At 64.4% G+C, this 22,214-nt stretch overlaps 2 protein-coding genes across 3 annotated transcripts in view; one reads left to right on the forward strand and one right to left on the reverse strand.

Annotated features, from left to right (window-relative positions):
* Positions 1 to 18,027, forward strand: part of ZFPM1 (zinc finger protein, FOG family member 1) — a 36,055-nt gene extending 18,028 nt beyond the window's left edge. Inside the window, exons 4-10 of the mRNA XM_063168180.1 lie at positions 9,512 to 9,645; positions 12,347 to 12,449; positions 13,531 to 13,740; positions 14,198 to 14,428; positions 14,740 to 14,835; positions 14,928 to 15,077; positions 15,415 to 18,027. Of these exons, the coding sequence (XP_063024250.1) occupies positions 9,512 to 9,645; positions 12,347 to 12,449; positions 13,531 to 13,740; positions 14,198 to 14,428; positions 14,740 to 14,835; positions 14,928 to 15,077; positions 15,415 to 17,603 (3,113 nt within the window). The 3' untranslated portion in view covers positions 17,604 to 18,027. The remainder of the gene's footprint in view (positions 1 to 9,511; positions 9,646 to 12,346; positions 12,450 to 13,530; positions 13,741 to 14,197; positions 14,429 to 14,739; positions 14,836 to 14,927; positions 15,078 to 15,414) is intronic.
* Positions 18,028 to 19,094: 1,067 nt separating this feature from the next.
* On the reverse strand, positions 19,095 to 21,902 carry CIDEC (cell death inducing DFFA like effector c). Of its 2 annotated transcripts, none has more exons than XM_063168187.1 (6): positions 21,814 to 21,902; positions 20,398 to 20,469; positions 20,132 to 20,273; positions 19,881 to 20,030; positions 19,600 to 19,784; positions 19,095 to 19,493 (listed from the first exon to the last, which is right to left on the reverse strand). In XM_063168187.1, the coding sequence occupies exons 2-6, from the start codon at positions 20,445 to 20,447 to the stop codon at positions 19,301 to 19,303; spliced, it is 720 nt and encodes a 239-aa protein (XP_063024257.1). In that variant the 5' UTR covers positions 20,448 to 20,469; positions 21,814 to 21,902; the 3' UTR covers positions 19,095 to 19,300. The 2 variants fall into 2 exon arrangements, with proteins under 2 accessions (XP_063024257.1, XP_063024256.1); XM_063168186.1 differs by lacking the exon at positions 21,814 to 21,902 and adding an exon at positions 20,937 to 21,016.
* Positions 21,903 to 22,214: the final 312 nt, after the last annotated feature.

A 22,214-nucleotide genomic window follows, 5' to 3' on the forward strand; every position in this document is an offset into this window, starting at 1 on the left:
TCCAGCATTCACCTCCTCTTGCAAACACCAGCCTGAGAGGAGAACTAGGAGCTGGGCAAGCTGCAAACCCCAGAAGCCCTGCAGAGGGGAGATGTGAGGTGATGGTTGTGATCCCTGACATCTCCAGGGCGCTGTTGGGACGGTAAAGCATGGATGTGGGAGCAGCAGGGATGCCATCCCCGCAGCTGGCATCACACTCCCTGGCACTGGCAGGGTTTGGGCCCGTCCTGCGCTGCACCAGGGCACTTCACCAACATCCTGGCAACCACAAGAGCGACGCTGGGGTGGTTTGGTGATGGTTATCAAAACCCCAAGGAGCAAATTCATCCTCTATCTCCCCCTGGTATCTCCACGCGGGCACGGGGGCACCAGCGAGGCCAGGCTGGCCCTGTGGGCACCCCCAGCCCTATCACCCACTTATCTCCAAAGCCACGGGGTTACAGACGTGTGCCACACAGATTCACAGAACCAGGGAATGTCTGGGGTAGGCAGGGAGCTCTGGAGAGCATCCAGCCCTAGGCAGGGACATCTGGAGCAGGTGACACAGGGAGATGTCCAGGTGGGTTTGGGATGGCTCCAGACAGGACACCCCACACCCTCCCTGGGCAGCTGTGCCAGGGCTCTGCCACCCTCCATGGGAAGCTCTTCCTCATGTTGAGGTGGAACTCCCTGTGCTTTAGTTTGTGGCCATCACTCCTTGATTGGGGCTGTGGTTGTTCCACTGGGAGTGGCTCCTGGCAGGTGGATGGGGATGGGACCAGGAGCACCTGGCACTCCCAAGGGTGAATGTGCCACATTTTGGGCACATTTTGGGCCCTGTGGGTGCTGCCCACACCCTGCTCCTCCCAGGGGAGCTCCCAGCTTTGACTGGGAGTGTTGGGCAGTGCTGGAGAACAGCGATGGCCCTTTGGGGCTGGACGCCCAGGGCAGGTCCCGCTGTGTCCCCGAGGCCACCGGGCTGCAGCAGCCCTGGGAAGCAGTGCCTGCCAGCACACGTGCTCCTACTGCAGCTGCCCAGATCCCCACAGTCCCCTTCCCCTTCCCGAGGGGAAGCTCCTGCCGGCCCCGCTGATATCCCAGCCCTTCCTGCATGTGGTGTCCAGGAAGGAGCTGGAGGCCACCCCCTGCTCCTCCTTATCTGCTCCCAGCCCTTTGCCCCCAGCGCTCCCGGGGCAGGGTGGGATGGGGCTGCACCTCCCGCCCCACATTCCCCCCATGCCCTGTGGGGTCACCACACCGTGCTCATCCCAGATCTCCCCAAGGAGCCTGGCTGGGGCCGTGCCTCCCCTTCTCCTCTGGGTTATTTGCATTCTGTATGTAAAGGAGATTTGCTGGTGGGGCCCTGCAGCCCGTGCGCGCTGTGCGGCGGGAGCGGTGCCGGTGCCGGTGGCGGGAGCTGCCGGCGATGCCGCGCCGATAGAGAGCTCCAACCGCCGCCGTGGCCCGGCTATCAGGGGCTCTGCAGGCTCGCCCTTTATCGGGGACGGAGCTGCCCAAAAGGGAAGCCGGGAGCAGCCCGGCTTCGCTGCTTTATCGGGCAGGATCCGCCGGCTGCCAGCGCGAGGATGCGCCGCGCCCGGGGGGCTCCGGTTGCACCCCACGGAGCTTTGGGGGTCGCTGGGTCACCCCCGCTGTGGGTCGGGGATCCCAAGGGTCATCCTGCTGGTCCAGAGGGGATGTGGCCCGCCAGGAGCTCGCCCTGGGGCTGCCTGGCCCCTCCTGGCAGCAGTGAGGAGGGTTTTGGTTTAGCTTTGAAGTGACCTTGTTCCCTGGAGGGGGCTGAGGCTCTTCCAGCTGATGGGCAAGTTCCCGGGGGCTGGAGGATGAAATCCCAAACTTGGGAGCCTTTACAGATGTAAGGACTCACCATCCCTTAATCCAGAGCGCTGGGACAGCCTGGCTCTGTTCTGCCTGCCCGTGGGAGCGTGGCCGTGCTTTGTGCTCACTCCATCCTCTGGCGGGGCTGGAGACAGCACGTCCATCCTTCCCAAATTCCCCCAAACCCTTCCCCACAGCCCCTCCGTCCATGCCTCGGGTTCCCATCTTTCCCATTCGTTTTGGTTGGCCCTGGGGAAGGTTGGGTAGCAGAGAATTTCAGGAACACCCAGAGCATCCAGGGCTGCCCCGTCCCTGCCCTGCCAACCTCAGCAATCCCAGCCAGCTTTCCCAGAAGGATAAGAGGAAAAACTCTGCAAAATTCACATGGAGCTGGTGCAGGAATGCAGCAGAGAGCCCGTCTGAGGGTCAGGCTGCTCAGCCTCATGATGAGCACCAGAGGATTCCCACTGGGAGCTGCTGCAGCCCCTGGGAATCCTGGATTCTTCCCTTTGCACCAGGTAGGATGGAGCTTTTTGCTTTTGTCCTTGTGGGAGCAGCACAGGCAGGGACAGGGTTGCAGGAGCTGTGACCAAACCCAGGGTGGATTTTGCATTATCCCACCTGGGAATTCCCTGGGAATTCTTCACCCCCTTCCCTACACCAACATCGCTGTTTGCAGCTCCACCTTGCTGAACTCCCTTGCCTGTTTGGGCTTTATTTAATATCCAATTGCTAACTATGAACTATTAATTTAATATTAATATTTCCTCTGGGCAGCAGTGATGGCTCTGGGTTGATTACAGAGCTCAGGCTCCTCTCCTGATCCCCCAAACCCCTCACCCCCATCCTCCATATCAGGATGGCACAGAGCAACTCCTCATTTATTTTTTTTTTTTTAGTGCATCTAATTAAAACTCCCAAGTCCTTTCCCTCCCCCCCCTTTTCCTCCCAGCTGCCCCTTCCCTTCAGTTGTGTTTATCTCCCTCCTCAATAATCTCTGGCTGCCCAGGGTTTGTCTGGAAACCTCAAGGTTCATTATCGGGGTGAGCAGGGCACAATGGGGGGGACAGCACCCCCACATCTGCCCCGTCCCTCCCCTCCACCCTGGCATGTGTGGGTGGGAAAATTATCCCAGCTATTCCCTGTTATCACTGGGAGAGGAGCAGCAGAGAGTTGTGTCTGTGGGAGGCTGCTGAGGGATGGGGACACTTGGGGTTCAGGTCATTGGCACCCCCAGTGTCCCAAATCAGGGGGGCCCAGCACCCTGAAACCCTCCCATGTGTGTCCTCCTGCCAAAGGCAGCGGGGTGGGGACAATCCCAGCACTGATGGTGGCACCTGTCCCTGGTTTGGGGTGAGGAAGAGCAGCTGGGAATGTCCCCCTGTGCCTGGGGTCACTGCAGGGTGGAGGGGACAGGTTGGGGACACTGATGGTGAAGGGATGCTCTGACTGGTCTGGGGACGTTGCTGAGTGGATGATCAGACCAGTTTGGGGACAGTGACAGCGTGGAGCGATGCTCAGGGTGTTGGGGACAATGACAGTGTGAAGGGATGCTCAGGGTGTTGGGGACAGTGACAGCGTGGAGGGATGCTCAGGGTGTTGGGACAGTGACAGCGTGGAGCGATGCTCAGGGTGTTGGGGACAATGACAGTGTGGAGGGATGCTCAGGGTGTTGGGGACAATGACAGTGTGGAGGGATGCTCAGGGTGTTGGGACAGTGACAGCGTGGAGTGATGCTCAGAGTGTTGGGGACAGTGACAGCGTGGAGTGATGCTCAGGGTGTTGGGACAGTGACAGTGTGGAGGGATGCTCAGGGATTTTGGGGACAATGACAGTGTAGAGGGATGCTCAGGGTGTTGGGACAGTGACAGTGTAGAGGGATGCTCAGGGTGTTGGGACAGTGACAGTGTGGAGGGATGCTCAGGGATTTTGGGGACAATGACAGTGTAGAGGGATGCTCAGGGTGTTGGGGACAGTGACAGTGTGGAGGGATGCTCAGGGATTTTGGGGACAGTGTGGAGGGATGTTCAGAGTGTTTGGGGACAATGACAGTGTAGAGGGATGCTCAGGGTGTTGGGGACAGTGACAGTGTGGAGGGATGCTCAGGGATTTTGGGGACAGTGTGGAGGGATGTTCAGAGTGTTTGGGGACAATGACAGTGTAGAGGGATGCTCAGGGTGTTGGGGACAGTGACAGTGTGGAGGGATGCTGAGGGATTTTGGGGACACTGACAGTGTGGAGGGAGGGATGCTCAGGCATCTGTTCCCATTTTCCCTGGCATTTTCCTGCACTCTCATGGTGAGAGCCCTGAGGGTGATGCCTCCCGGTGGTGCTGATTGACAGCTGTCAATCACTCACCTTCCTGCTCCGCCCTGCCTGGATCTGAGGAATTGGGAAAATTTGGGGCTTGAACCCCCCGTCTCCATCTGGGTGCCCCCTCCTGGGGGTTCTGCCACCCCCCAGGCCCTGGGGCTGTGGCAGGGTCCCTCTGTGCTCCCCTCCCCTTTCCGTTCGGGATATCTTCCCTCTGCATCAGCTCCGGGGCCCCTGCATCCCCTTCCTCCCCTCTCTGGCTTCCTGCCCTCCCCAGTGCCCTCCTCCTGCTGCCTGGGCACAGCCAGGGGTCCCAGGAGAGGGGACAGGGTGTCCCTGGCACAGGGCTCCTGCCATGCTGGCAGCCCCGGGGCAGCCAGGAAGTTTTCCTCCTTCCCATCCTTCCTGAGCTCTTTCTGGTGTTTTCCCCAGTGTTTATTCCTGTCCCCAGGACACAGGTCGCAGGTCCTGTGTGTTTCCTGCATGTCCCTTGTGAGGAGGATCCCAGGGAATGTGGGCTGCCTTGGGATGGCATGGGAACCCCTTGGCATGGGGGACAGAGCAGGGACAGGGCACCCCTGGCACAGAGGTCCTGGCAGCCCCAGGGAAGCCAGGAAGTTTTGCTGCTTCCCATCCTCCCTGAGCCCTTCCTGACCTTATTTATTCCCAGCGTTTCCATCCACATCCCTGCAGGCACAGGTGCCAGTTCTGTCCTGGCATGGGAACCCCTTGTCCTGAGGGATGGGCACCCCTCGGGATGGGCACCCCTCGGGATGGGCACCCCCTCCCAGCCCCATCCCAGCAGGGCACAGCAACACCCCAAAGGCAAATGTCTGGCAATGCTTATCAGCCCATCCTGCAGGGGCAGGGCACCCCAGCTTCCGTGGGGTGATCCCGGGGCACAGGTGGCACGGCCGGTGCCACCCTGCCAGCAGCACCTGCCAGCTGTGCCCCACAGCTGGCGAGCAGAGCGGGCCCTTTTGGGGTGCAGCCCCTCCTGTGCGTGCAGCCCCCCCAGGAGCTGGGTGGTGCCCAGGGGCAGGGCTGGCTGCTCCATTATCCAGGGGCAGGGTTCAGCCCGATAAGGAGTCGCTTTTGGACTCGGGCAGCAAACAATCAATAAGTGGCGAGCGATGGGCAGCGGAGATAAAGGCAGAGATCCCCCCTGGCTCCCGCCCCACCGGGGCCTCCCCAGCAGCCCAGAGCAGGGCACAGAGCCCAGCTGTGCCACAGCCATCCCCTGTGCACCCGCAGAGCTGAGCCCAAGCAGGCTGAGCCCAGCAAGGCTCGATTTAAACCCTCCTCGCTCCTTTGTCGTCCCCAAGGCTGCCCTGATTACTCGAGCACCCGGGACGGCAAAGCCGGGATAATCTCCTTAGCCCCTTTGGAGAGATTTCCCTTTGTGAGCCGAGGTGAAGAGTGGAGATGCTGCGTGTTCACAGCTTAAGACTCTTCCCAATCGGCTCCCTCCATCTTATCGGAGCGGTGCCATCACATCATTGCAGTAGTTGAGTTGTCAGGATTTATTCCTTCCGCCGCGCTCTCGCCGCTTCTAAAAACAGCAGCTGGGGCAGGGCTGGGGAACTGGGGGTACTGGGGGGAACTGGGGGGAACTGGGGCTTCTCCAGCTCGGATTTCCCCAGGCAGGAGCAGGGGAGCCGTGGGAGGTTGGTACCTGTTGGTGGATCCATCCCTCCATCCATCCCAGAGCCAGGCCGGCTCCTGCAGCCACCCACGTTGGCTCCTGGGTGTTCCAGGGCTGCAGCCACATCCAGGCACCCACATCTGCTTTCCTTGCAGGAGGGAAGGGCAGAGGGTGCCAAACCATCCATCCCATCCCATTTCAAGCTGCTCCTGCATCCTTTTGCCTCCCACATCCACAGGATTTGAACCACATCCAAATGAACTGAGGAATCTGGAGGTCCATCCATCCATCCATCCATCCATCCATCCATCCATCCATCCATCCATCCATCCATCCATCCACCCACCCACCCATCCCTCCCTCCCCGTTTGCCAGTGTCTCCATGCCCAGGGCTGGCTCTGGCTGTGCCCCCCAGGCTGGCACAGGGCAAGGTGGCTGATCCCAGGCTGTGATCCCATGACACACTGATAGCACTGTTTATCCTGATTGTATCCAGGCAGCTGCAAACACTGCAGGGCCCTCCAAGCCTGGGTGCCCACTGAGGGGCACAGCAGTTGGTCTGGATGGGGTTCAAGTGCTCTGGATGCAGCTGAGGCAAAGGGATGTGGGAACAGCTTGGGATGGGGTGGGGAGGGATGAGTGGGTTTGTCTGGGGGCCCTCTGCCCTTCCCTCCTGCTCACTCCCAAAGGAAAACAAATGGATGTGGCTGCATCTTCAGAGCTTGCAGTGCTGCTCCTGGCAGTGCCATTCCTCTCCCTGGCCCTGGCAATGCTGTGGGTCACCGTGCCCGTGGGCTCTGGCCGTTCATCTCCATCACACCCCGTGCTGGAGGAAGGCTCAGTGATGCCTCCCTGGAACTGTGCATCCCCACAGCTTCCTCCCTCCCCTGTGCCCACCCTGGACCCTCGGGATGGGCAGGAATGTGGGTGCCAGCCGTGCCTGCTTGGCCATGGGGTGGCGACAGGATTAATCTTTGCTCCTGGCACAGCTCAGCCGATTCCTTTGGAATCTCTTGATGGGAAGATAAACCAGGAGCAGCCCCGTGTTCCCTGTCCCTGTCACACCAGGCAGGTGCACCTGCCTCTCTGGGGGCTTTTCCTCCCTCCCTCCTTCCTCCCTGCTGCTTTTCTCTGTGCCCCAGAGCAAACAGGCCGGTCCCTGCCCCGATTTGGTTAATGAGCTGGCAGATAAGCCCTGCTCCCTGATAAGGAGGGACCGATGGCCAGGTGAGATACCTGGGGGGTGTTCACCTGCCAGGGGATCCCACAGGGAGCTACAGCTCAGGGACTTTGCTCCAGGGCACCCCAGGGGCTGGCAGCAGCTCTCCCCAGCCTTGCAGGCAGTGGGATGTGCCTGGATCCAGGTGGGATCAGTGGGATCACTCCCTGGTGGTCCCACATAGGGACACAGCTTCTGCCTTTGGGCTTTGTTCCCAGTGTGGAGCACACAGCATCTCCCAGGCCTCCTCATCATGTTCCCTGTTCCTTCTCAGCAGTGCTGTGTGTTTAGCTGGAAAAAATCATCTTTCCCCTCCTTTTTTCCCCTCTCTGCAGCATCCCTGGCTGGCCCGGGCACACTCATCCCTCTGGGGGAGCTCCCAGCGCCACGGAGCAGGGGTCCAGCACCATCAGTGGGGTTCCAGCACCCCGTTTTGGGGCGGGTGGAGGCCGTGGGGCTGGCGGGAACGGGGCTGGCTGTGGCAGCACTATTTTTGTCCCCCTGTCTGGAACGGTTTTCTCTTTATCAGCGCCTGCGTGTTTTCTCTGCTGGGGATTGATACACACAAGATGAAGTGCTCTGACATGGGAAGTGTCAGGCGAATGCTCTTATCTCACAGACATGGTCTCCTGACCCAAACGCTGCTGATTACCACTGAGACGGGCAGGGGGGGCACCCGCAGGGGGACGTGGCCGTTGGGCTCCGGGCCCCAAAAGCAGCCGGGATCTTTGGGGTGCCAAAGGCCGAGGGGCTGCCGGGGGTTTAGGGGTGCAGGGGAGGCTGGGGATGCTGAGGCTGGGGGAGTTCAGCGCTCCAGGAGCGTTTTGGGATCGGATGGGAGGTGCTGGGAGTGGTGGAATAATGTGAGGTCTGACTGCCCCGCTCAGCCGCTCTGGTGGTCACTCTGCTCCCTGCCTGCCCCAGTCCTTCATGGACCCTTCCTCAGGCTCACTTTGTGCCAGGGAATAAATCCCAACAGCTCCTTCATCCCTCCTCCTCCTCTTCCCTGTGCTGGAGGAAACGGGCAGGGGGATGCAGGGCAGGAGGGTGCCAGGGATGCAGGGCGTGCACAGCCCGTGCCATGCTCATCCCCAAAACCCCTTTGCAGGGATGAGATCCCAGCTGGACACAGAGCTGGGATCTCCATGGATGGCCAGGGTGCCTTTGGGAGCACTGTGGCTCCAGGGGCTCCCAAGCTGTGGGAGTGGGCAGGACAGGGGGGCTGAGGCAGAGCCCACCACCAGCAGGGCTGGGGGCTCTGCACAGGGCTGCAGGGTGCCAGGGACCAGCCTGGTGACCCCAAACACCTCGGGGAGCCCGGACACCTCCCAGTTCTGCCGGGATGGCACCGGCTGCTCCCCTGGGATGGGCTTCAGGCAGTGCCCAGGGTGGCCAGAGGGGACCCACGGGTGGCAGTGGCACCTGGGCCATGGCAGGTGACACCACCCAGCGCTCCCAGTCGCTCACCTCAGCTCACCCCAGCGCCGGGAGGATCCAGATGTCAGCCCTGCTAATAAACACATCAGATTTCAATCTCCGCAGCCCTGGGATCGCTTTATCCTCCCCGCGCTCCCGGCTCCAGAGGCAATTTTGCCTTCAGCCAGCGCAGCCTCCTCCCTGTCCCCGGCGCCCGGGACTGCCTGCATCCCCTCGGGGCTCGGGGGGCTCGGGCACACGCGGGATGGGTTCGTTCTGTGTCCCCGGGGAGCTGCTCGGTTTTGGGGGGGCAGCATCCATTGAGGGGCAGGCGGCACATCCATCTGGGTATTGGTTACCTGCCATCTTATCTGCGCTCCCAAAGACAAAGGCACAGTTAAAACATTTTCGAGCAGCCTTCATAGCGTATTCACATGTTATCTAACCCATTAAACCAGAGCCTTATCAGATAATCAAAGCCATTAAGCCCTGAAGCTGCTGCGACTTCGGGTGCGGGGATGAGAAATGCTCCTTCCTCTGCCCGGGGCCGGGCTGGGACCCCCGGGCTGGGCTGGGACCCCCCACGGGACCCTCACCAGCAGCTCCAGACAGGTGCCCACACCCCCGGGATTTGGGGTGCTGCAGTATGGGGGTGTTTTGGGGCACATCCCGCTGATGCTGTGCGTGTCTCCCCACAGATGAGCTGGAGATGCAGTCCCACACCCCCGGGATTTGGGGTGCTGCAGTCCAGGGGGGTTTTGGGGCACACCCCGCTGATGCTGTGCGTGTCTCCCGCAGATGAGCTGGAGATGCAGTCCCACACCCCCGGGATTTGGGGTGCTGCAGTATGGGGGTGTTTTGGGGCACATCCCGCTGATGCTGTGCGTGTCTCCCGCAGATGAGCTGGAGATGCAGTCCCACACCCCCGGGATTTGGGGTGCTGCAGTCTGGGGGTGTTTTGGGGCACATCCCACTGATGCTGTGCATGTCTCCCCACAGATGAGCTGGAGATGCGGTCCCACACTCCCAGGATTTGGGGTGCTGCAGTATGGGGGTGTTTTGGGGCACATCCCGCTGATGCTGTGCGTGTCTCCCCACAGATGAGCTGGAGCTGGAGGTGCGGGATGGGCACAGACGGGTGCGGAGCCGCCGGAGCCTCCCCGAGGGCTTCTCCTGGGGCCCCTTCCCGGGCAGCATCCACAGCGAGCCGGCATCGCCAGGCCACGGCGACACGGTAAGGAGCACCCGAGGGGACAGGGAGCACCCCGAGGGGACGGGGAGTATGGTGAGGTGGAGGAAACGTTCTTTGGCAAGAGAAGTCCCTGCCTGAGCTGCTCAGATTCCTCAGGGAATCTCCTGCTTTGAGGTTTCCCTGCCAGCCCAGAGCAGGGGACAGGAGGACATTGCCGTCCCCTCTGCACAGGCTGCTTGGTGGCACCTGTCTCCTCACAGGGGAGATGGGATCTGCTTTTTCCCATCTCAGATTTGCTCCCTGGGGACTCTGGTGGTGCCTGGAAAGGTGTAGGGAAGGGGCAGGAGAGGAGCACCAAGGGGATGGTGGCTGTTGGTGGCACCACTGGGGGAGCAGCAGAGGAGGGAGGTGGCCATGAGTGTGACTCTGGGTGTTTTTAGGCTCTGGATCCTCCATCCCAGCCACGTCCTTCCCTCCACATCCCCCCTGAGCCGCACACAGGCAGCTCCAGCCCAGGATCCTCAAGCCCTGGCTCCATCCCCACCTCTTCCTCCTCCTCCTCCTCTCTCCTTTGCTCTTTTTTTTTTTTCTCTTTTCTTTCTTTTTTTTTTTTTAAGCTCAGGCCCGTTTATCTTTGCTGAATTAAATCCTTGATTAACCCTTATCTGCCCAGTTTGGCTCCCTATCTCCCGCTTGGCGCCGTGTGTCCAGACACCCGGTACAGGATGATTGATTTCCCCAAGATATGCTCAGCTTTTTTCTGATACTTCATTTATTGTCTAAATATTTTTGCTCCCATTTCAGCAGCTCCCTTATCGAGCCCGGCTGATGATTCCCAGCCCTGCTCTCCTCTGCCACTCTCCTCCCTCCCTATCTCTGCTCGGGGAAGGGAGGAAGGAATTGCAGCCCCATCCCTGATAGGGGCTGTCACCCTCAGGTCCTTTCCTCTTTGTTGCTGGCGGCGCTGGGGGGGAGTGCAGGGGGTCTCCCCCAAATCCTGCCTGGCTCCGCTCTTCATCTCTGGGGAATAAACCCCAAACAGCACCCTCATCCCTCCTCCTCCTCCTCCCTGTGCTGAGGTGGAGCTGGTGAGATGTGGAGCTGTGGGAGATGATCCCAGCCTGGGGTTTTGGTGGGAGCTGGGAGCACTGGGTGGCTTTGATATTCCGTGGTGTGGAGCACCGTGTGTCCCATGGGATGAGGGAAAAGGAGAAGGAGCGGGAGGATGAGGAGGAGGAGGAAGATGCCTACTCGCCCCCACCTGCTCCCGCAGGGTTCCCCCAAAAGATCCTTGCACAGGAGGGTGTGCAAACCCTCTTGCAGACATCTCGGGGTGCCGAGGGCAGTGAAGCCCCTCTGTGACTGTGCCCGTGTCCCCCCCGGGCCGGGCCGGGCAGGGCCGTGCGGATGCGCTGCCGGCGGATGCGGAGCGGCTCGGGTTTCAGACGGGTGTGCGATGGTTATCGGGCTGTGCAGCCACACAGCGACCTCTTTGTTCAGGGAGAACAAGGGAGGGCTTCACGCCGGGCTGAGGCCGCCGTGGGGAGCTGGGCTGGGCACCCCGGGGTGCTGGGGGCACCTTGGGGTGCAGTGCAGGCAGCCCCTCCAGGCAGGGGTGTCCCCATGCCGGGAACAGAATTCCCAAGGGACCCTGGGGTCCCAAAGCCCCCAGCCCCATTTCCCGTGCTCACAGGGGCAAGGGAGGTGCACCCACCTGTGGCAGTGCCACCCTTGTGTGCCACATCCATGTGCCAGTGTGCCACACCCTTGTGCCAGCGTTACACCCGTGTGCCAGTGTGTCACACACATGCACCAGTGCGCCACACCTGTGTGCCAGTGTGTCACACATGTGTGTCACACCCTTGTCAAGTGTCACACATGTGCACCGGTGTGTCACATCCATGTGCCACTGTGTCACACACATGTGCCAGTGTGTCACACCCATGTGCCAGTGTCACACACATGCACCAGTGTGTCACACACATGTGTCACACCCTTGTGCCAGTGTGTCACACCCATGTGTCAGTGTCACACACATGTCTTGGGGGCTTTATCAGGCTGCCAGCACTCGGCTCCTGGCAGTGATAAGGCCCCAACTGGCTGTGACTGTCAGGCTGAGTTGGAGGGGTTGGAAATATTGGGATGGATAATTAGATTTCATATCGTTACTGCAGCAGCCATCGGAGGATCAGGGAGATTAATTTCCCCCCCCTTGTGCTCATTAATATTCATTAGAATGCAGGGAGGCTGAGCTGGGCACGGGCTGAGCAGGGAGTGCTGTGACCCCCTGGCAGCCCCTCAGTGTGACCCCAGCCCCATTTGGGCAGTGCTGTGACCCCCTGGCAGCCCCTCAGTGACCCCAGCCCCATTTGGGGAGGGTTGTGACCCCCTGGCAGCCCCTCAGTGTGACCCCAGCCCCATTTTGGGAGTGCTGTGACCCCCTGGCAGCCCCTCAGTGTGACCCCAGCCCCATTTGGGCAGTGCTGTGACCCCCTGGCAGCCCCTCAGTGTGACCCCAGCCCCATTTGGGCAGTGCTGTGACCCCCTGGCAGCCCCTCAGTGTGACCCCAGCCCATTTTGGGGAGGATGTGACCCCCTGGCAGCCCCTCAGTGTGACCCCAGCCCCATTTGGGCAGTGCTGTGACCCCCTGGCAGCCCCTCAGTGTGACCCCAGCCCATTTTGGGGAGGATGTGACCCCACCTCAGTGTGACCCCGGTGCTGACCCCTGTCCCTGCCCCACAGAGCCCCCCCCTGACGCTGGTGCTGGGGGACGAGAGCTGCTGGCTGTCCTTGCTGCCCCTCGTGCCCGGAGAGCCCGATGCCAACGCCGTCATCTACAGGAAGGGTTGGTACTGGGGGCACTGGGGGTGGCTGGGAGGGGTCCCCATCCGTGTCCCCTGTCCCACTGCTGGCTGTCCCTGGGCTTGTCCCTGTCCCAGCTTCCCTGGGTGGCTGCAGCCAGTGGGGCTGGGGAGGGTATCAGCAGGGATGGGCATAGAGATGGGAGCAAGGATGGGCACAGGGATGGGAGCAGGGATGGGCACAGGGATGGTTGTAAAGATGGGCACAAAGGTTCAGGGATGGGCACAAGGATTGGCAGAAGGGTGAGTGCAGAGATGGGTGTAAGGATGCAGGGATGCAGAGATGGGCACAGGGATGTGGCAGGGATGGATGCAGAGATGGGCACAGGGATGTGGCAGGGATGGGTGCAGAGATCACACAGGGATGGATGCAGGAATGGGCACAGGGATGGGTGCAGAGATCACACAGGGATTGCACAGGGATGGATGCAGGAATGGGCACAGGGATGGATGCAGGGATCACACAGGGATTGCACAGGGATGGATGTAGGGATGGGCACAGGGATGGATGCAGAAGGGATGGGTGCAGAGATCACACAGGGATTGCACAGGGATGGATGCAGGAATGGGCACAGGGATGGATGCAGGGATCACACAGGGATTGCACAGGGATGGGTGCAGAGATCACACAGGGATTGCACGGGGATGGATGCAGGGATGGGCACAGGGATGGATGCAGAGATCACACAGGGATGTGGCAGGGATGGATGCAGGAATGGGCACAGGGATGGATGCAGGGATCACACAGGGATTGCACGGGGTTGGATGCAGAGGTCGCACCGGGATTGCACGGGGTTGGATGCAGAGGTCGCACCGGGATGTGGCAGGGGTGGCACCGGGATGTGGCAGGGGTGGCACCGGGATATCTGCAGACCCGGGCACGAGCCCGAGCGGCTCCGGGAGGGCGGTGCGGGCTCAGCACGGGCAGACACCGCCATCTCCAGGCCACGGCCGGGAGGGAGCAGCGGCCGAGCCGGGGCCGCGGGCACAGGGCGGGACGGAGGGGCCGGGCCGGGCGGGCAGGACGGGGCGCGGTGTCCCCGCTCACCGCTGTCCCCTCCGCAGACGAGGCCCTGTGGTGCCGCACGACGCGGGCGCTGCGGGAGGACGAGCCCCTGAGCGCCCTGGTGGTGGCAGAGCCGCCGGCTGTCCCCAAGCACGGCGTGAAAGCCGAGCCCGGCGAGTCCCCGTACCCGGCGGCGCTGCACTCCGACATCCAGCTGCTGCCACAGCAGGCCGGCATGGCCGCCATCCTGGCCACCGCCGTGGTCAACAGTGAGCCCGGGGGGACACGGGGAGGGAGAGGCAGGGAGGGTCGTGCAGGGAGGGACACTCGGGAAGGGACACATCGGGAGGGACACACGGGGAGGGACTCACGGAGAAGGACACATGGGGAAGGACATGTGGGGAGGGACACATGGAGAGGGTAAGTGCAGAGGGACACACAGGGAGATGCAGGGAGGGACACACAGAGAGGGACATGCTTGTATGGACACGCTGGGAGGGACACACGGGGAGGGACAGGCAGGGAGGGACACGTGGAGAGGGACACACGGAGAAGGACACACGGGAAGGGACACACAGGGACACGCTGGGAGGGACACGCAGAGAGGAACATGCGGGGAGACACACACAGCACCACAGCCCTGCGGGGCTCCCCAGCCGGTCCCACGGGAATGTCCCTGTCCCCAGCCCGTCACACAGCGATGTCCCTGTCCCCTGCTCTCCACAGAGGACGTGTTCCCGTGCAAGGACTGCGGGATCTGGTACCGCAGCGAGCGCAACCTGCAGGCGCACCTGATGTACTACTGTGCCAGCCGGCAGAGCGCCCGCGCCGGCTCCCCCGCGCTGGACGAGAAGCCCAAGGAGACCTATCCCAACGAGAGGGTCTGCCCCTTCCCTCAGTGCAAGAAGAGCTGTCCCAGTGCCAGCTCCCTGGAGATCCACATGCGCAGCCATAGTGGTATGGCACGGCACGGCATGGCGTGGCATGGCACCCCTGGTCTGGAGGCTTTGGGGTGGCAGCAGGGTGGCCGGTTAGAGGAGGCTGGGCTGCTGGAGGGGCAGGGAGGATGCAGGGCTGGAGCACGCCGAGCAGTGGGATGAGGCTCTCCCCAGCTGGTTTGGGGCACTGGTTTGGCACTGCTCGCTTGTAGGTCTTCCCCCATCTCAGACCTGTAGAGACAGAGGGAGCTGGCTCTGTGGGGTGGCTCTGTGGGTGTCCCCACAGTCCCTGTCCCCCTGCCCTCAGCACTGTGTCCATCTGTCCGGCAGGAGAGCGGCCGTTTGTCTGCCTGATCTGCCTGTCCGCCTTCACCACCAAGGCCAACTGTGAGCGGCACCTGAAGGTGCACACGGACACCCTGAACGGTGAGTGACCCACGGGGACAGCCCTGTGCCACCCAGGGATGGGCACCGTCCCTCCTGCCCTGCTCGCTCAGCCCCGTGCTCTGTCCCCTCAGGTGTCTGCCACAGCTGTGGCTTCATCTCCACCACGCGGGACATCCTGTACAGCCACCTGGTCACCAACCATATGATCTGCCAGCCGGGCTCCAAGGGCGAGGTGTTCTCACCTGGGTCAGCCCTTCCTGCTGCCAAACCCCTCGCTGCTGGTGAGTCCTGGGGCTGTGGCCATGGGGTGACGTGGGATGGCACTGTCACCCAGGGTTTGTCCCCAGCTGGGCCTGCTGGTGGGAAGGGAGGTGGGGATGGTACATGGTCCCTGTGCCAGGATGTTGGGAATGGGGTGCCAGGGGTATTGGGAACAGGACATGGCAAACATCCCTCTGCCAGGATGTGTGGAACAGGGAACGGGGTGAGGATCCTGCCCTGGGGGTGTCATAACGGGGGGACAGGGCAGCACCCCACGCTGGTGCTCTCGGTGACGCCAGTGCTGATCATCCCTGTGCTGGTTCTGTTGGTGACACTGTCCCCTCCGTGCCCCTGCAGGGCTGAGCCAGCCGAACAACGCGTCCCTGCGCAAGTGCAGCCTGGGCGCGTTCCTGCCCGAGGCGCTGCCGGCCCTGCCGCCGCACGTGGTGCTGCCCGGCCCCGACACTGCTCCGGTACAGACACCGCCGGCACCGGCACCGCCCGCCTCGCCCCCCGACCCCCGGGCCGGCAAACTCTCACCCCCAGCCCAGCCGCAGAACGGGGAAGGGCCTTCATCGGCATCCTCCTCATCCTCCTCCTCCTCCACGTCCGGCGAGCTCGTGCGCGTCAAGGAGGAGCCGGCGGGCAGCCCGGCCAGCGAGGCAGAGGCGCCCAGGAGCGGGGAGCGGGCCGGCAGCCCCGAGGGCGGCTCCCGGACCTCGTCCCCCCGCAGCCTGCCCTCGGCCAAGGTGAAGTCGGAGCTCGCCAGCCCCACGCCGGGCTCCAGCCCCGTGCCCAGCGAGCCGGGGACGGGCACGGCGGGCGGCACCGTGTTCCTGCCGCAGTACGTGTTCGGCCACGAGGCCGCCGTTGTGCCGCAGGCCTCGGAGATCCTGGCCAAGATGTCGGAGCTGGTGCACAGCCGGCTGAAGCAGGGCCACGGGGGCACGGTGCCACCCGCCATCTACACGGGCTCGCCGCCGGTGCCCAAGGGCGCCACGTGCTTCGAGTGCGAGATCACCTTCAACAACATCAACAACTACTACGTGCACAAGCGCCTGTACTGCTCCAGCCGGCACCTGGCCGAGGACAGCCCCCCCGGGGCACGCAAGCTCAAAGCTCCTCCCGGGGCAACCAAGGGTCCCCTGGCCCCGGGGACGCTGCTGTCCCCCCCGGCAGGCAACGGGCAGGGCCCGGCATCGGGGGACGGGGACGCCGGGCGCGATGCCACCCCGCCATCCGCCGCACCGGAGGGCAAGGCTGAGGATGGGGGCACCAAAGCGGGGTCCCCCGAGGCAGAAGGGAACTCGGGGCGGTGCAGCGAGGACAGCCAGAGCCCCGGCAGCTCGGCGGGCGACGAGGGGGACGAGGACCCCAGCAAGACGCTGTGCGAGGCCTGCAACATCCGCTTCAGCCGCCACGAGACCTACGTGGTGCACAAGCGCTTCTACTGTGCCTCGCGGCACGATCCCCCCCTGCGCCGCCCCGCCGCCCCCAAAGTGCCCTTCCTGCCGCAGCCCCTGCGCACCCGCAAGCGCCGCAAGCTCTACGAGATCCACGGCGCCGCTCGCCGCCCCGCGGAGCCCCCGCCGGCCCCGGAGCCGCCGCCCGCAGAGCCGCCCGCGGCCGCCCCCGAGCCCCGCGCCGGCCCCATGGACGCCGAGGGCCCCATCGACCTGAGCAAGAAGCCGCGCTGGCAGAGCGAGCCGGCGCCCACACCGGTACCAGCACCGGCGCCGCTGCTGCCCCTGGCCGACTACCACGAGTGCACGGCGTGCCGCATCAGCTTCAACAGCCTGGACGCGTACCTGGCGCACAAGAAGTACCAGTGCCCGGCCACGCCGCTGCAGCCCCGCACGCTGGAGCACCTGCAGAAGATGAAGGGCGCCATGGCCGCCCCCCTCAAGGGCCGGCACAGCCCCGGCAGCCCCGGTGAAGGGGACCCCGAAGGAGGGGTGCGGGTGAGGGCGGCCCCGGCGGGCAGCCCCGGCATCCCTTACCCCGGGGCGGACTCGCTGCAGCGTCACCCCAAGGGCTCCCTGCCACCGCCGGGGGCCAAGGGTCCCCTGGCCGCCTGTCCCTACTGTCCCCTCAACGGGGCCATCAAGGGCGACCTCCTGGAGCACTTCCGAAGCGCCCACGGGCTCTTCGTGGCCAAGCCGGGACCGCCGGAGGCGCCCGGTGCCAGCAGGACGCCCGAGCCCCCGCTGCCCACCGCGTCCCCTCCGCGCCCGCCCGGCCCTCGCCTCCGCCGGGACAGCGCCAAGGAGGGCAGGGACAGCAGGGACAGCCCGCGGCCCCCCGGCTCGCCCGCCTCGCCCGCAGCCCCCGAGGCTCTGCGGGAAGCCCCCCGCAATCCCCCCACGCCCCCCGCCTACACGGACAGGGGGGTGCAGACGCCCCCGGGCAAGGCCGTGCCCGGCCCGGTGCCCAACGGCAACCACAGGTACTGTCGCCTGTGCAACATCAAGTTCAGCAGCCTGTCCACCTTCATCGCCCACAAGAAGTATTACTGCTCCTCCCACGCCGCCGAGCACGTCAAGTAACCCCCCCAGAGCCCCCCGGCACCGCGCGGGGGGCTGCAGGGGCTGGGGATGGAACCGGTGCCTGACACCCCCCTGTGCAGGGGTTGGGGTGATGGAGGATCCCCCCAGGAGGCTCCACCGGGGGAGCTTTGGCATCTGGAGAGCCCCAAAGTTCACCCGGGCTGGGGGGTGAGGACACTGGAGGTGGGGTCAGCCCCCACCTGTGCCCCCGGGGGAAACTGAGGCAGGAGGACTGTGCGTGGCCCTGCCCTGGGGGCTGCAGGGGGCTTTGCCCCGTAGACACTACGGGGCTGGGGTGGCGGGCACGGCCCCCCAGGAAATCTGGGGGTGTCCCCACCGCAGAGCAGACCCTGCGAGGATGGAGCTGCTCTGGGAACTGTGTGTATAAATAAGTGTGTACAGAAATAAATATGTCTGCTAAACACCTGTGTGGGGTGGGGGACACTGGGGGGGCTGGCACAGCCACCAGCACCCCCCCGAGGGGCAGGGCCATGGGGACATGGGGTGTGTACAGCCACGGTGACAGCAGGGACAGGGCACGATGTCCCAGCGCTGTCCCCGGGTGGCACCTTCAGCAGCCATGGGGCAAAGTGCTGCTCAAGATGGGGCTCAGCTGGTGCTGATGGCTCATTAATTATCAAGGTAATTAAGCCCCACAGCGCCGGGTGGGGCCCCGGTCTCTGCCACAGGAGCAGTCCCTGCCTGCAGCTCCAGACCCTGCTGTGGGTGCCCAGGTGAGTGTGGCTCGGGTCTGGTGTCCCCCACAGGGGAGGATGGCCCTAAGGACCCCCCAGAGCGTGGCTCCTCACCTCCCCACAGCTCATCCCAGTGCTTCCCAGTATTCCCAGTCCAGCAGAGGCAGGCAGTGGGTTGTTCCCCTCCCTCCCTCCCACCCTCTCTGGCAGGGATGGTGCCTCAGGATCTTTCTGTGTCAGGGACAGTCCCCAAAGGCCAGCCCAGTGCCCCCAGCCCTGTTTGTTTCCCAGCTGGTATCCCTGGAGCTGCTGGGCCCTTGGGAAGCCCCCAGACCTGGCCAGGCCAGCAGCAGCACCCAGGGTTGTGCAAGGCTGGGGTGGGCACAGGGACTGCCCCTGCCCAGGGCTGCCAATGGGGCTGGGGACCCCAGGGACCAAAACACCCCCTCGTGTCCCTCCCTCTGTGCCAGCCCTGCACAGGCAGGGGCACAGGGAGATCTCTCATCCCTTTCAAGGGAGCAAGGGCAGGCGTGGTGCCAGCTGCCACAGGCCAGGGCTTTGGGGTTAGCCCCATTACTGAGTTGTGGGTGTCTCAGCTCTGTGCCAAGGAGTGGGAGCCAGGCTCTGGTGCCAGGGAGGAGGAGGATGATGATGAAGGCAGCAGCTCCCCTGGGGAAGTGCTTGCGACAGCTTCCCTCCTGGCACCTCTTACACCACCACCAGCTCAGGGTGCCAAGCAGTGCAAGGGCTAAGCATCCTGGGTGTTCCCCCCCACAAAGACAACACAAAACACAGCTGAATTCAGGAGAACTTTACTTAAATAAATATATTTACAGAGCAGCAGCTATTCCAGAGCAGGCTTGGCCACACTCAGCCAGCAGAGTGCAAGGAGAGGCTGTGCCAGGCACCGTGGCAGCCTCTGCCCAGGCATTGACCTAGCGGGGTGCTGAGACCCCCGAGGGCTGGGGGTACAGCAGAGGGGACAGGCCAGGCCAGCCAGCCTCACTGTGACATCTTCTTGTAGGGCAGGGCAGGGAGGCTGCAGGGCAGGAGGTTCTGCAGGGGCAGCGAGCTCTTCTCCTCTTCCTTCTGCTCCTCCTCGGTGGCATCCAGGAGCTGCTGCATGTAGCACGAGGTGCCCAGCAGGACGTGGCCCGTGGCCTGCATGCTGAACAGTGCCCAGCGCAGGGCTTCCCTGGGCAGGGAGAGAGGGGTCAGCGTGCCACGGCAGGGCTGGGCAGTGCCCCTGTCCCCAGAGTGTCCCCTGTGTCCCCAGGGTGTCCCCAAACCCCCGCACTCACTTCACCAGGCGCCGGGCCCCGTAGCAGCGCAGGTCGTAGGACATGCTGTAGGTGCCATACAGGGTGGCTTTGACGTTGAGGCAGCCCAGGTCCTTCGGGTGGGTCTTGTACAGGTCGAAGGTGACGCAGACGACGTCGATCCTGCGCGGGGGCTTGCGGGACAGGCCCACCTGGTAGCCACGTGTCTGTGGAGCAGCAGCACCGCGGTCACCTGCTGCACCCCACCCTCCCAGTCCCACCTCAGCATGAGGGGACAAACCAGCCCCTCAGAGGTCCCTCACCTTGGGGGCAGTCCAGCTCTGCCCCTTGCTTAGGGCCATCAGGGCCGTGCCCTCCTCCAGGGTCCGGAAGAAGGATTCTGTCTCCACAGCCGTGCCGTCCTCATCCAGCACCAGCGCGATGGGCGCGGGCAGGGCCAGGGCGCTCTGGGCCTGTGGAGGGGCTGGGGGTCAGCAGGGCTGGGGGCAGGCCCTGGGCGGGCAGACAGAGCCCAGACAGATGGACAGAGGGGCAGACAGACAGACAGACAGACCTGGCGCAGCAGCTCGGCCAGGCTGGGGGCCATGACGCCCTTGCGCACGCTGCGGTCCCCGTTGCACACGCGGTAGGGCTTGGGCCGCGGGGCCGGGCCTGCCAGCAGCTGCTGGGTCATGGAGGCGCTGGCTGAGACACATCTGGGAAGGGACACAGGGATCGGGGTGTTCTGAGAGGCAGCAGGACCCCCTGGCAGTGACAGCACCCAGGGAGGGATCTGGGGGATGTCCCCCATGCTGGGGACAGGGGGTCCATGGCACTTACTTGGACACGGGGGCAGCCAGGCGCTGGCTCAGGGATTTGGCGTAGTCCATCTTCCAAGGGGCACGGAGCAGCCTGCGGGGAGGAAGGACAGTGGCTCCCGTCAGCTCAAGATCTGTTTCCACCAGCACGTCCAACTCCGCTCCAGGGGTTCTTCTGCTGCTTTCAGCTCCCGTCTGCTCCAGATCTCCCCGCTGGCAATGCCGGTGACAGAATTGAGCCCGAGCTCTGTCACCGCTGCCTTTACAGGGGCTGGTCCTGCCCTTTGGCCGGGGCCAGGCCAGCGGCGGCCGCCCGGCCAGAGTCCCCTGCCAGCAGGGCTCTTGCGCAAAGGGACACGCGGGGGCTGAGTCAGCGCTGGAGCAAAGGTGAGACAGCAGCCCTGGGCTCCTGGGAGAGGGCACCGGGGCTTTGGGGCCAGGGACACCCATGGGAGCACCCCAGCCCTGCTGATCCAGGGGTATCTCCAGCCAGGAGCCTGATCTAGGGGTATCTCCAGCCAGGAGCCTCATGGGGGTCCAGCGGAGCTCCCATTCCCTCACCTCCAGGGAACAGCAGCTCTTCTCCCGAGGATCAAACCCGTCCGCCTCACCTGCCCTTATGTACCTGTCACAGAGGCTCCTCCCTCCCCAGGCCGCACCCTTCTGCCCGCCGGGCCCAATGGGTCCGGTCCGGCCGGGGAGGGACCGGGAGCCGGCCGGGTCCGGCTGAGGGGGCACCGGGAGCCGGGCAGGTCCGGCTGAGGGGGCACCGGGAGCCGGGCGGGTCCGGCGGAGGAGGGACCGGGAGCGGGGCAGGTCCGGCTGAGGAAGGACCGGGAGCCGGGCGGGTCCGGCTGAGGAAGGACCGGGAGCCAGGCGGGTCCGGCTGAGGGGGCACCGGGAGCCGGGCGGGTCCGGCTGAGGGGGCACCGGGAGCCGGGCGGGTCCGGCTGAGGAAGGACCGGGAGCCGGGCGGGTCCGTTCGGGGAAGGTCCGGCTGACAGGGTCCCATCAATCCGTACGAACGCCCCCGTGGGTGTCACAGGACGGTGCCAGGCTGTTCCCAGGGGTGCCCCGGGACAGGAGGAGCTGCACTGCCCACGAACCAAACCACGAGAGGTTCCCTCTGAACGCGAGGAGAGCCTGTGCCCATGGAGGGTGGCACAGCCCTGGCACAGCTGCCCAGGGATGTGCGGTCTCCTGTCTGGAGCCATCCCAAAGCCACCTGGACGTGTCCCTGTGTCACCTGCCCCAGGTGTCCCTGCCAGAGCTCCCGAACATTCCCCGATCCTGCGGCACGCGGGTGCCCCGTCCCTGTGCGCGTGTGCCACCCCGGCACATCTGGAACCTGGCACATCCCTGCCCCTCCACGTGCCCGCCCGCACACGCCCCCTGTGCAGATGTTGGCGCGTTCACGCGTCCAGCTGTGCGCGCACACCTGCGCTCCGTCCATGCCGTGCGCGGCCCCTTTAAGAGACCGGGGGGGGGTGTCAGAGCGCGCGCTCCCCCCTCCCCTCGCCTCGCGCCGCCGGGCCCCGTCGCGCGCGGATGACGTCACGCCATGGCCGCCCTGCGCCGCCGCGAGTAGAGGCCGCTCCGCCGCCCCGTCCCGCGCTGCCGCCGCCGCCCCGCCGGCCCCCGCCGGCCCCCGCCGCCCCCGGCCCGCCCCCGCCGCGCCCCGCACCGCGCCGGGCCCCCGCCGCCCCCCGACACCGGTGAGCCGCCGGCCGCGCCGCCGCGGCCTAGCGCCCGGGAGGGGGGGCGGGCCCGGGCCCGGCGGGGGGAGCGGGGGCGGCACCGGGGAGGGGGGGACTGGGGCAGCCCCGGGAGCGGGAATGG

Source organism: Melospiza melodia, chromosome 13, assembly GCF_035770615.1.
Source record: "Melospiza melodia melodia isolate bMelMel2 chromosome 13, bMelMel2.pri, whole genome shotgun sequence".
In the NCBI taxonomy this organism is placed as follows: Eukaryota; Metazoa; Chordata; class Aves; order Passeriformes; family Passerellidae; genus Melospiza; species Melospiza melodia.